The following is a 14188-nucleotide window of genomic DNA, read 5'->3' on the forward strand; positions in this document are numbered from 1 at the left end:
TTCTTCTTCGGGGAGTCTGTCCAGGCCCAGGTGGCAGCAAAAGGGAGAAGAAGAAAAGCAAAACTTACAACCTGGACTCACACACAGCTCACCTCCAGCTCATTTATATGGGAGGGCATAAGGGGGCTGGAGGTAGCAGGATACCTCCAGTCCCCTCATCCTCCTTCCAGGTAAAGCCCCTCAACTATCACGTTGACCTCCCCAGCCAGGTCCTGGCAGGGCACCATGGCTGGAGCTGTGACTCTCTGCCTTCCACGTGTGCTTTAGTTCACAGGCTTTGCTGAAAGCAAACAGCCCCAGCAGCCCAACAGGCTCACTGGTGATGCCAGCCCTTCCTGTTCACCCCAATTCACCCATCTCTTGTGGAAAAGTGGTCGCAAGACCGACTCAGACACCACCAACCAACACAGACCCACCAACATTCTCACTGAGGCCATACAATTCCTACAGTCCAGTCCACATCCCTCACCTGGCTCTGCCCAGACAGCTGGGGCAAGGATGTCCCTGCTTTGCTTCTCCTGCCCCACACTCACAGCACTGCCCTGTGACCCCCTGGCTCCTTAAACTCCCGTGGGGTGCAGCACTGTGTATCCCTCCCCACGGATGCTACAGCCAGCCCTGGGGGCTGCCAGCACCTGAGTGAACATCCCAACCCCACTTTAGGGTGACAAAGCCATTTAGCCCCTGTTCTGAGGCCAACACCCCCCTCTCTGGTGGGCAAGAAATGCCCTCTTGGCAGGAGCCATGGCACAGCCCCCTCTCCCCCCGCTCGCTCCCCAGCCAGCGGCTCTCGCTTGCGAGCAGCACATGGAGAACAGCTGTTTAAATCCTGCTTTCAGACATCAAAAGCCTCGCTGGGTTTCTCAAACAAACAAACATACCATAGGACTAAAGAAAAGGTGTAAAATAAATAAATGGAACAAGCTGTGCATTTTCTTTTAGTATTACAGCTGCTGCGGGAGATAAACAACAAGTAAATGTCACAAAACATCAATACAGAAGAAATTAACCTGACAAAAGCTCACATCCCCCCCTTCCACCTCCCCCCAACTCCCAACAATTTTGCATTTCTGGAGTTCCCATCTAATGATTTTATTTTTCAATTAATTCTTTGACAGAGAGCCAGAATCTGCCTCCCTTCCCCCCGGGGGCTGTGGGGACAGGCTGGGGACAGGGGTGCTGGTGGACCCTGCTCCCCTCCCAGCACCCACCCTGCTGAGCTCAGGGGAGCCAAGAGGGACCACAAGGTGCCACCCCCAAGACCCTCCAGCGGCTCTTCCCAGTTCAATCACCCAAAGGCACAAGGGATAACCCACCCTGGAGGAAGGTGCCAGCTCAGCAGTTCTCCCTTGCCTTTACTTTGCCCTCACGCTTGGAAACGGCATCAACCGTGGCCTCAGCTCCCAAATCCATTGCAGGGAAGTGTGTCCTGCACCTGCCACCCCGTCCCCACCACACCCTGAAGTGTCCCACGCAGAAAGCCTGCATGGAAGCAATGATGGGGGTTGCATGGAGGACAGGACGTGGGATGCTGGATGAAAAGGGAGCATCCCGAAGCAGAGTGCTGGACCCACAGGACCTGCTGTGGCACGGGCTGGGGGCTGGCAGGGGAAATGCCTCCCACTGCATCCTCCAGATTCACCAGCTCGGCCATGGGGAGCACCGGGAACATTCTCCCATCGTGTAACACGGAGGAAAACGGGAAAATAAAAACCCAGGAGGGTGGGGAAGCGAATTGGTTCAACTTCCGTTCTGCTGCTCCAAGCTGGTTAAGGTTTGCCCGCTAACGATCCCATTTGCTTCCTTTAAACAATAGCCAAAGCCGGCGGGGGTGGGCCGAGAGGGGGATTACCACGGGATTAGAACGTGGCAGGGTTGCGGATGCCACGCTAATCCTGCAGGGTTTTACTCTCCGGCTACGGCATGTGTTTGCATTAGTTACAGATGCTCTCTTAAAAAAATTCTAAAAGCAAAAAAAAAAAATAGAGAAGAAGGAAGGAGAAAAAAGGGAGGCCAAACGGTTGGGAGGTGAGGGAAAAGGAGCAGCCTGGGGGGCTGCGGCCAAAGGAGGAGCAACCCGAAAGGTGATGGGGACAGGGAAGACTTTTCCCACCCTGCCAGGGAGGATCAGGTCCAGAGTGGAACATGCCTTCCCTTGCAAACCCCCAACTTCCAGTAAACAGGGATGAGCCGCAGTGGGGCTCTGCTGCTTTACACCCACCCACAGCCTCTGCTGAGCAGGGCCCTCGCTGGAAACACTCACAACTGCAACCCCCTCCTCACGCAGCTCCCTCACTCACCCTCCCCTCTTTCCACCCCATCCTTCCTATTAAAAAAAAGAAAATCCCCCACAAGTCATTCCTTCCCCTTTCTCGCGTCTCGCGCAAAATTCCCCATCTGTCAATTTAATTCTTTGATCGATGGGAAAGAGCAGGAGAAAACGGCCCAGCACAGCTGGCTTCCCAAGTTAGCCCTGGCAGGATACCGGCGGCCCCGCTGGAGCCGGCTGAGTGTGATGTTTGTGAAGCGCAGAGAACACAAGTCAATAGTAATTTAGCTGGATTGGGAGCAAGTACCTTCCCTGCACGGACTGCGGGCTCCCGGGAGAGCGGGATCGCTGCCTCCCTCGCAAACCTGCCCCCAGCAAGGCTTGCCAGGCTGGAGCTGCAGCAGCAACCTGGGCAAGCAGGGGAGAAAAGGGGGTTTGAGCCGCTCGCAGACCTTTGGTGGGCTGTGGTTGTGTGGTTGGGGGGGTGCAGGAGATGTGCAGGTCAGCAGCGGGGCTCTGGATGCGACCCTGGAATGCTGCTTCCTGTGCAGGGCATGGATCCAGATCTGCCTCTCACCCCAGGGCTGGCAATTCAGCTGCAGGGCAGTGGGATCCCTTTGTCGCTGTCTGGGGGGTGGTTTCAAGGACATCAGTGATTCTTGTTTTCCTTGTTTCCCACTCAGGAGCCAAGATGCTGTGGGTGGCAGGGTTTGTCATCCCTCACTGCCCTGATGTAGCACCTGCCACAACCCTGCTTCAGGTTATGAGCTGGATTATAAACCCCAAGGACAGCTGTTGGCCAACCTTTCCCTGGCTTCTCTTTACCAAGTTAGAGCAGATAAATTTATCCATAGCAGCACCAAATCCTCCCCTGTCACCAGCCCAGTTCTCAGGCTCTCTGCACACCTTGCAGCAGTGGATCCCCCCAAATTACGAGTGGGGTGCAACTAAAGCTCAAAGTGGCTGTTTGTTTTCTAATATAAGATGCTCCTGCCTCAGGGTGAAAAGAAGGTGATCTCAAAAATGAGCAAAAGGCCTCAAAGCTCTTACAGACTGTGCTTGGGGAGGCAGGAGAGCCAGTGTGGAGTGCAGTGCTGCAGTCCCAGGCATCAGAGCTGAGCTGTGGCTTCACTCCTGACAGCATTACTGAAACCAACCACCTCTGGCAGTCAGTGACCACTTCTGAGGTCCTCACTTTCTCGTGGAACATTACAAAGCCTCAGAACAAGCCATAAAGAATGACCTGAAAACTACACAAAATGGGAAGGACGCCTATTCCATTTTATTGCATCTATTAGACCTATTGAAAAGATGGCTCAGAAGTGGCTTGATTGCCATGGCAAACGCCTGCATAGAAAAAAAGATTTGGGAGCCCAGACCTCTCTTTAACTTAACAAATAACAGCAGAGCCCTGGAACTGGAAGCCAAATCTCTGTAAATGGTGTCTAGAAATTAGGTACATAATTGTAGCAGAGAGCAATCAGTGGTAGGACACGTCTCTCACAGCCCAGGTCTGGACTTGGAAATACTCCAGAGTCTTTCCTTGCTAAGACAAAGGTGATGGGGATGACACTGAAGCTGCTGGATAAGGGGTTTTGGCTGCTGCTACTCAAGACACCTGTAAGATCAAGGTGGCTCAGTCCTTTGTCCTGTGACCTCCTCTGGCATGTGCAAAGTCCTTGGTATGCTCCCTGGTTGCTTTTATTTCTGTGGAATAACCAGGAAAAGAGCCAGGAGCAACAGAGGTGACATGTCACCCTGTACCCATGGCACAGCAAGCCAGCACAGCTGGATACAAATGGCAAGAGCAGCTTCTCCAACACCAAGGGTGGCTTGTGGTGTTGGAGGTCTCCAGGTCCAAAAGGATCAGAGAAAACTTGCAGAGAAAGGAAAAATGACAGAGGCTCCCCCATGAGATAGCAACGCTCAACCCTGCAAAGAAGTTCAGGGCAGGAAGCAAGGAATAAGCTGAGATGGATAGTGGGATAAGGCCAACCTCATCTACTACACTGTGCCTTTACATGGCATCTGACTCCACATCCTGCTTCCCAGGCACTGCTGGCTGGGCTTGGCTTGGGGAGCAACTTGAAGACAGCAGCAGTGGTGACTTTTGGGGACAAAGACCAGCTGAGAACACAAGGGACTTCAGTCTTCACTGTTTCCTGAGCCTTGAAGACTCTAAATTATCTTTTCTTTCCTATTATCAGCTCAGTCTCTTCCTACCTAGAGGTAAGAGACCAGATGGGCCTGGCCACTGCAGCCTGCAGAGCTCTGAAAAGACCCTCACAAGTCACCCACATTGAGGTGGGAGGGAAAAACTCAGGGGGACATCCATGAGCAGCACAGGGATGTCTGAGCTGCTCCTGGGGAGAGGAGAGTGGGGGAAATGGGTATGAGTAGGAAGAAGCAAGTTTGGTTTCTGGTTGACAGCACTTGGACTGTTATCACCAGTGCAATGAGATGTGTGGTCTCAGCCCAGCTGAGTGGTGGCTGCAGGGGCAGGGAGGATGCAAGGCAGGGCAGCAATGCTGTGTGTGCTCCCTGTGGGAAAACCAGCCTCCAGCTACACCCAGGAGGAAAGGTGAAGGATGCAAGGCAGGGCAGCAATGCTGCGTGTGCTCCCTGTGGGAAAACCAGCCTCCAGCTGCACCGGGGAGGAAAGGTGAAGGAGCATCCCCATGGGGGCTGCAGGCAGAGTGGTGGCTGCTGTTTTCCCCTCTTTATCACTATCACACTCTGCATCCCCACAGCAAGAGGGGCAGGGTGCAGCTCCCCCCCACCTCGGAGCCACTGGGCATCGCTGCCAGAAACCCACCTCGAAATCAGGAAAGAACACTTCCCAAGGAAATAAAATCCCACCTGTGACCCTCCAGCCTGTCAGGGCGGTGTGGAGAGGCCGAGACTTGGTCCCAGGCACTGGGCAGTGCCCGCCGTGTGCCCCAGCCTGGCTTTGTTACGGAGATCTGCTCCCGGCAGGTCCCTCTGCCGCAGGATCAGCTGCCGGCAGTTTTGCAGCGGAGGATGTGCCTGTGCACCAGCCAGGGCTGGAATCATTGCATGTTATTGCTCTCCCCTCGAGACTGGAGCACAGCAGTGGCTGCTGCTTCCATCCCATTCCCCGTCCCTAAAGATGGGGAGTGATAACCTGGCTCCTGCTTTTCAGTCGAGCCCCTGGGGCCACTTCAGCTCCGAGGCTGCGTTCCCCTCGGGATGTGAAAATGCTCTTCCTGCTGCTCTCCTCGAGTCTCCAGCTCGGTGAGGAAGAGCCCAGACAAGGAGGCTGGAGCAAAGGCAGACAGAAACCTGGGGGAGGTGGCAGAGCTCACAGGCAGCAGCCAGCATCTGCTGTGAGTCTGCAACGACCCCAAATCCAAGACTATTTATTTCCCCCTGGGATGAACAGAGTAGAAAGGAGGGAAGGTGATGCTGAAGATAAAACTGGGTGCATGAAACATCACATCTGCTGCCTTCTCCACCCAGGTGGAGACTCATGTTGCTGTGAGTAAGCACGATGTGTCCCCCCTCCAGCACTGGGTTCTGGGTGGGCACATCCAACCCCCAGCTGTGCCCACCCTCGCCACTGCCTCCTGCACATCCAGGCTCTTACATGTGCCTGGATACCACTGTGCTCTTTCTAGTTTCCTCTTTGGCACCACGTGGGAGAACAGCCCCTGGATCCCAGCACTTTACTCCACACCTCTCTGGTTTTACCCACCCTCAGGCCTTCCAGCACCAACCTGCAGCTTCCCCAGCCCTGCACATACTATTTCAGGAACACGTGGCCAGACCCTGCTGGAGTCAGGATCACTAAATAACCGAGGCGTGCTGCTCGTCCATCACCAGGGATTGTGATGTGCAGCCCCACAACTGCTCCTGCCAAACCCCCGGGCCATGGGCATGTGGTGATGGAGAGGGGAGGCTGGGAGGGGATGCAGGAGGAAGCACATTGATCTCCAGCTTAGCCCTCCAGCCCAGGGGAGCCCTTCCTACATAAATATTTGCCAAGCAATGCATTTGTGCCTGTCGATGGCTGTCAATAGGAGCCTGCAGTGCTGTCATCTGCGGGGCTGCCATTCTCAACCTGATCCAAACAGCCCTCTCTGCATCTCAACCCATGGCCAAATTATTGGTCCTTTTTAGTTCGTGTGCTGCGTGCACAGAGCTCATCCCCAGCTCTGGAGCACCCTGGGGTGCCAGGGGACGGAGCAAAGGCACTGTGGTGGCAGGTGGCACTGAGGTGCCTCAGCAGTGCCAGCACACAGAGAGTTAAGCAGCTCACACACACAGAGCTGTCAGACAAAGCCCTGGCCTGGCTGCCTCCTGCTTCCCCCTGCATCCTCAGGCTCCAGCATCTACCTGCCAGCTCCAACAAGCCGGCAGCAGCAGGGAAAGGGCTGGCGTGGACCAGCAGTGTGTGCCAGATGGGATGGTGCCAGCCAGGCTGTAGTGACAGGCCAGAAGGATGCTGTGTGTTACCGTGGAAATGGTCTGCTGTTTTCCGTCTCAGGGCCTCCAGCGTTTCCTCCGTGTCTGCCCACTCCAGGACCAGCCTCCGGCCGTACAAATGTGTGCTGTGGCACAGGGCGTTGAAGGCTTTCTGCAGAGTTAAGATTAGAAGAAATAAAAATTAAAAGAGAAAATAAGAACGGGCTCACATAAGGAAAAGCAAAGATGTCCCTCCCTCTGCCCTGAAGCTAAAAGGCCACCAGAGAACATCCTACTCTGAGCGCTTTGCTCTGACGGGGCAGGATTCATCTCCATCAGTGGCTTTGACTGGATCATTTATCTTCTACGTACTTGCAGCAGAGCAAATACCCATCGCCATTCCCTCAGGCTGCTGCTCATGGGAACAGGTTGAAATCCAGCACAGGGAGCAGCTCAAGGATGGGACCACACCTGAGCTGGGAAAGCTGCAGCCTGAAAAGGCTGTCGAGCCTTGGGGCAGCACTAGGGGGGTCAGCAACAAACCAGGGCCTTCATGGGACATCTCGTGACTCTCTACCATCCTGCTCTCTGCTGGCACACAGGAAAGCACGGCTCAGGTGTGAGCAGAGAGGTTCCTTTCTGCTCAGGGGCAAGAAATTTGAAAGCTGCCTTCCTCTCGCCAACCATCTTGTGATATTGGCTGTAGTGGCAGCAAATATGGCAGAGCAGAAGCCATTGGAGAAGTCCTCTGCTCTTTCTGCCTATGGTGATTTGCTATGTCATAGAAATCCAGAGGCTTCCTCATTGTTAGATCCTGCTTAATAACATCCATATAGCTCTTGGTGATGTGGAATACAAGTCTGCCGGCCAGCACAGAGTTCAGATGGCTTTTTATGCCTGAAGACAACCAGCAGAGACACTCAGAAAACAGCAACTCCATCCAGGGAAGTTTGGCCTTGTCCTTATTTCCCACAGACTTTCAAGGAAATCCAGGACTGAGCAGAGTCGGGCCCATAATGCAAATACACAAACATGTTGGTCAAGTATTTTCATCCCCAGGCACAAAGTACTCCACAGTAACGTGACACATGGCTGGGCACAGGGGGAGAGAAACGCCCCAAACACTCTTTTAAGAGCCCCAGCTAAGGCTGGGATTAGCTCTGCAAACTCATATCCTTGGAACAAATACAGCAGTTATAGGATCACAGAAAGATGCTCTGCAGTCCAACAGGGACCTGTCCTCTCATCTGGAGGCCCTCAAAACAGCACCAAAGCTGACCTGGAGAAGCCCAGACCTCTCCTCTGAGCCATTTGCTAAGTGGCAACTTTGAACCACTGTGGTTGTCCCCAGATGCCACATGTCTGGGCAGAGGGGCTTCTCCTGCAAGAGGCTTTGCTGCCCACAACTGCTCCTCAGCAGCCAGGACCCTCTTTGAGTTGCTGGGTTATGAAACTCAAAAACCTCCCCACTTCCAGTGACCAGCACTCAGTAAACTGCATTTCCCCCCCCTTCTGAATCCCTTTCTCCCTTGCTATAAAAAGGAGAGATGAGGAGCACCAGCACCACCAGTTCCATACCATGGCTGAGATTCCCACTGTCCAGCTGCCACCAGCTCCCTGGGGTGACCCCAGAGGGTGGCCCCTTTTTGGGAGGCACATTCCTCTCGGAAGGGCTGCAAGCTACAGCTGTTTTTATTTGCTGCTGCTGTGTTTTAAAGGCCTATCTTCCAATTAGCAGAGCAATGTGTTGGCTTAAATAAACACTCGGGAGGGGGGGAGGCGGCGGGAGGGAGTTGTGATGGCTGTTTAGGTTGGCAGAACAAGCCTCTTCCAAAGCCTGGCAGACAACTGCAGCTCTAATCGCTGGGTTTCATTTGTCAATTTATACTTTTTAATTCCTCACTTCCCAGAGCACAAGGAAGAGGAAGGTTGGATGTGCTCTGTGCTCTGCAGCAGGTCATGGAGGAGGGCAGACCGTGAGGAACGGGGTGTAACAGGCGGCGCTTGGTGGTCTCTCGTCCTCTGAGCCACTTCTCTGCCACCTCCTCCTCCTCCTCCTCCTTGCAGGATTGCTTCCACGCCTCACCAGGCACACACAGCTGCTCAGCCCAGTCTGGGATGAGCCATCCTCTAGTTCTGCTGGCAGCACTGGGAAAGGTCATGGAGCAAGAGGGAAGACAGATGCTGCCATCAACTTGTGTTGCATGAAAGAAACCCGCTGGGAGAGACACATCTGCCAGCAGCCTGGTGACACCGGCCCTTCCCGGCCAAACACATTCCCAAAATGAGCTGGTTTGCACCCAGGATGAAGGAAAGCTCCAGCCTGTGCTGACCTGTTTTCCAGACAAGCTCCCAGAGCTGAGGCTGCAGGAGAGAAGCTGCACATTTCAGGTGACAAACACACAAGTGTCACTTCTTTGGAAAAAGAGCTAAAAAATGAAATGTAGCTCTTCACTGCTCTGAGAGGAATTAAGACTTTTTCAGGGGGACAAAAAAAGAGAAATCACTGATGATTTAAAAGACAAAGAGATGAAGAGGAGAAATGCTATTCCCATACATCCACACTGCTGGAAATCTTCCAGCGAGAGGAAGAAATTTGCCACTGCTGCTGTTCCAAATGAAAAGATAGGGAGGGAAAAAAAATATTTTAATTAGGTGAGAAATATGAAATGAGGACAAGCAGGCTGGCTTTCACAGAATGTGGGGCTGGAGGCAGGAGCTATTTTTGGGGTGCAGTTCCTCCACCTGAGCATCTCCCTTCCCAGGACACTTCTTTTGAGGACCCAAGCACTGAACAACTAGAGGTTTGTGCAGCTGTGCCCCAACGGGGGATAAAGAGAGGTGTGGTGTCCACTCAAGAGAGACCCACCAGAAAAGACCTCTAATTCCCACAGCCTCACATCCTCCTACACCTTTAAGAAAAGGGGAGCCTTTGCCACACAAGGCTCCTTTTTAAATGCCAAAAAAGGATTTTGTTAAAGCTGCGTTTGGTAACACACCCACTGCCAGGCCACACCGAAGGCCGCAGCTCCCTGTCAAACCTCCTCACAGGCCCCTTTTGCTTTTAGGGGTTGCATGAAAAACCTGTGGTCTTCTCCCCTTAGAAAACAGCATGTGAGCATGCTTAAGAATTTCATTTCTGAACATTTTTTTGAATATGATTTTGCAGAGTTTGGCTCGAGCTCAACATTCCGCCTCAGCACGGCAGGATATCGTCGCTACCTCCAAGTACAGCTTGGGCAGGGCTAGAGCCCAGGAAGTGGATGGAGAGGTGGACAGAGCAGGGAAAAGTGGACAGAGAAAGGCTGGAACAGCAGCTTAAAAATGTCTGTGGGATTCAGAAAGGAAATTTCAAATCGAAAGGGTGGCCAATAAACTCAGATGAAGCCCGGGCTGTTGGGATGAGCCAGACAGAGCTCTGGAGCAGAGCCTGCTGTGCCAGGGCGAGGGAGAGGCAGAGATCAGAGACTGGACCATGGTGTCTGTCACCCCCGAGTGTGACAGCTCCAACCCTGACTGCTGTATTAATTTGGAGGACAGGGCTGCTCTGCCTATAGATTCCCCCTTGCCCTATTAAATACTCAAGCCGAAGAGCCTTCGGGCTGGAATCATTAGAGGGACAAAGGGTCAACAACATTAGGAGATTGATAAATATCCCTTCCTTGCAAGAACCAGTCCCAACTGAGGATGCTCTCTGCAATGCCAGCTGCACACAAGGATTTTTCCTTCCGTGTGTGTGCATTTTTTAAAGTGTCGACTGTCTTTCCCAAATGGGCAATTTCTATTTGGAGACCAGATGTATTTTTATATCAACAGGGGAGAAAAGTGGAAACTCGGCTTCTAGTTAATAGTTCAAAAATAAAAACAATTCCACAACGATTCTGCACAGGGAACATCAGGAAATGCGAATGGTTAGTGCTTCCTTAAAGGGAGTTATTTTGTTATTGCCAGTGGATCAAAGTTCCCCTGCTCATCCCTAACTTCCAGGCACTCCCAGCTAGTGGCCAGCTGGCACTGGAGGTTTAAAAACAAAGGCTGGATCAGCCTCTTTGTGAACATCACTCTGTCCCTCCCGCTGCTGTCTCTGCCGTGGGTTCCTCCCCATTCCCGGGTGTCGCACATGTGCGTGCTGTGATCTGGTAAATGTTCACGACACAGGAGAGAGAGGGCTGCTAATTCCATCTGATAGTGGTGTAACACTCCCAGTCGAGGTCCATCCATCACCCTGGGAGCCGTCAAATGCCCCCAGAGACAGGCCCGGCCACAGACATCACTGTGGGAAAGCCAGGACTGGGGCTCTGAAGGATGAGCAGAGGATGGGCAGAAGGTGCTGCCACCAGCAGCATCCCGTGCCCTGCCTGAATGTCACAGCTGTTGTGGGCTGTGAGGAGTGACCCAGCAGTGATGATAATGCTCAGGAGATGGTGCAGTAAGGCCCAGGATTTGCTGCCTGGGTGTGTTTAAATCAGTACTTAAATCCTTTGACATTGCAACAAACCCCCCTGTGGGGATGGTCAGACCCCAGGCAAAGGCTAACAGACCAGCCTGGGGGGTTACAAACACGAACAGTTCCTTCTCAGCCTTGTCCATAAGCACTGTGCTCTTTTTGAGGATACCAAACAGCCTGTCACCTCCCTGGCTGCCAAGGTGACTCACAGCCTGATGTTCACCTCTCCTGGGACAACACCTTTTGGCAGGGCTGGCCCTCCTCGAGCAGGTGGCAGAGCATCAGGGGGGGCTGAGAAGATAAACCCAAGCCTGATGGGACAGATCTGCAGGCACAGCATCAGTGAGCTCGGAGGGGGAGCCCTGCATCCCTATCCTGGCTTTGGAAAATCTCCGTGTGCGCTCCCACAGCAGCCGTGGTTGTTGAGAGAAAAAGACAAACATGGGAGGTCACAGGCTTTAAATGCCCAACAAAGGCAGCCCAACTATTCTATTACAAACCCATCATGTTTTATAAGATGCTTATAAGCGATTTCCAGATTACCACTCTGAGCAAAAAACGTCACTGGCAGTCACAGCTATTCAGCTCAGAGGTCTCTGGGCCCACTCCCCTCCTCTCTCATTTCACTAAGCAATAAACTCTAAGCCAATTATGACCGTGTTTACAATATTCAGGATCCTATTCATCAATACACTGTGCATCCTTTTCCAGACGGCCAATGGAGTGTACTTGATGTGCCACTTGTGAGACAATTAAATCCCTCAAAGAGATGAGGGTAGAAAAAAATAGGAAGGAGAAGGAAGAAGAGCTGCTTTGCTGGAAAAGAAGAAAAACCCCACTGAGAGCTCTTCCACAGGGCAACTTGTTCCCTGCACGCTCAAATCCCGCAGCTTTGGGAACAGTGCCCTGATCCAGAGCCCTGCCTGGCTCACTCCCCTCACCAGCCACTACTACTCAGATTCCTAGTTCTCCAGTGCAGCTGGAATCAGCCACTGGGATGAAAAGGGATCCAAAGGGGAGGCAAACACTGAGCCTGTGCCTGTTTCCTCCAGAAACCATCAGAAAAGTGAGCGCTGCCTCACCCCCCTCCCAAACAGAGCAGCAATGAAAAACCAGCCAGGTCCCTCTGTGCACCTTTCCATCAACTGCCTAAAGCTTCCTTAGTAAAAGATTAATTCAAAAACCAGGAATAAAGCCTGAACAACTGTGGAGTGAGGCAGAGGTGAACTTTGAGAAGAACCACGGGCACAGCTCGCGGTGCAGGGAGAGGAACCAGGCTCCTGGGGGGCTCACTGCACCCCAGGCTGCCCAGCCAGCAGGTCCTCAAGGGGAGGACGAAAGCTGAGCAGAGGGAAGTTTGAATTAGGATCAATACAGGACTAACAAAGAAACTCCATGTACTGTGTTATATGGGAGGTCAGACTGGAATGGATGATCTAATAGTCCCTTGTGATCCTGGATCAATGAATCCTGTCTAAAAACATAAACACAGGCTATGCTGGCTCCCCCCTCCTCTCTCCTTCATCTCTGCTCACAGTCTGGAAAATCTGGAGTCTTGGGGAGTCAGTGGAGACACGTGGTCCCTTCCCTTCAGCAATAACATCCCATGGTTTGTGCCTACAACCACCCTCTTCCAGATACTGCTCAAATCACCAGGAACCAACAGCAGGATGAAATCCACCCTGCTCCAGTGCTGGGAGTGCCCACAGAGCAGCTCACAGCAGGGACAAGGACCCTCTTTACCCAGTGCACCAGAGCTCATGCCTGAGCCAGCCTGCTCTGGAACCTCTAGCAAAGGGTAAGAGCAGGATATTGTCAGACAGGCTACAATCCCCTTGTTTCTGCTGCAAGTATGGAACTTAAACACACAGGAAAGCTTTAAAAAAAACGAACTAGACCAATTCACAACTCCTGATCTTCTGGTACACTCACTATGAAAGCACCAGGGTAAGGCTGCTCATGGGAGGGGTCTCAAAACACACAGAGGAACTGATGAACACAAGCCTTGAGCAGTTTACAAATCAGTAAACAGCCACAATATCCAAAACTCCCCTAAAACCAAGGTGGTGGTGAAGTTGGGACAAGTACAGAGATTTCCTGATGTGTTAATGTTCACCTTACTGCTGACAAACCTGAAAAATAAGCTCCTGTCCTTCTATATTACAAGAATTTTTAGCCATTTGATCAGTTACACCAAACTTATCCCCATCATGGCCTAGGCTGGGGTTTCTGTCACACAACCTCCAGTGGTTGCCTGTGGTGGTTTCAGCCTCAGTGCAGCTTTGCTGGGAATGGTAACAGCCTGCTCCAAACCTGGGATAAGCCTCAGCAGGACAGAGCCTCCCTTCCCTGTCTTCTCCAAGACCTGGCAGGGAAGGTGCCAGAGAGGAAGCTCACCTTGGCATCCTGCTTGGTGACAAAATCCACAAAGCCGAAGCCTCGGTGGGATCCTGTTCCTGCCATTTTCTTGGGCAGCCGGACAGTCTTCAGCTCTCCAAAGGTGCTGTGAGTCAGAGAGGGAAAAGCAAAGACAGTGTGAGATCAAGGGAAGAACCAGTGCTGGTTGCAGACCCACGTTGCTGTGGACTCAGGTGAGTCTGGGTCTGGGTGTCCTGCAGCCACTCTGCTTCCCTGTAAACCCCATGTCCAAAGCACCTACTAACAGCTAAAGACTCAGCTTGGATTTCAAGGATCATCCTTACTGGTCACAAACCTTAACAAAGCAAAAAACTTCTTTTACATAAGTGCTGTGCTTCTCCTCCCTTCTGGAGATCCAGCCTGCATGCCCTGCCCTGTTCAGGGTGGGCAAAGAGCATCTCCAGGTTACCAGGAGATGGGGCTTCTCCAAATTCCCACCAAAACAGATTTATCTGCACCTCTGGAGAGGGGCTGGAGTGCACAGGATATGGGTATGAGACAGAGAACAGCCCCACATGGGCTTAATGTCTTTCCAGAATAACCACTTTATCTCCAGAGGTGTCTGGGGACACAAAGGTTTCATCCCTCTGCTCCATGGATGCTGGGCATCAGTTTTAAGGCTGAATTTC

General features: G+C 52.5%; 1 protein-coding gene across 1 annotated transcript in view; it reads right to left on the minus strand.

Moving 5' to 3' along the window:
• Nucleotides 1–2: 2 nt before the first annotated feature.
• RBM19 (RNA binding motif protein 19) overlaps nt 3–14188 on the minus strand; it is a gene marked incomplete at its 3' end in the record, with an annotated part of 55935 nt that continues 41749 nt past the window's right edge. Inside the window, exons 22-24 of the mRNA XM_027696722.1 lie at nt 13539–13644; nt 6746–6866; nt 3–16 (exon numbers count right to left, since the gene is read on the minus strand). Coding sequence (XP_027552523.1) covers nt 3–16; nt 6746–6866; nt 13539–13644 — 241 coding nt within the window. The remainder of the gene's footprint in view (nt 17–6745; nt 6867–13538; nt 13645–14188) is intronic.

Source organism: Neopelma chrysocephalum, unplaced genomic scaffold, assembly GCF_003984885.1.
Source record: "Neopelma chrysocephalum unplaced genomic scaffold, ASM398488v2 Primary Assembly neopelma1_116, whole genome shotgun sequence".
In the NCBI taxonomy this organism is placed as follows: Eukaryota; Metazoa; Chordata; class Aves; order Passeriformes; family Pipridae; genus Neopelma; species Neopelma chrysocephalum.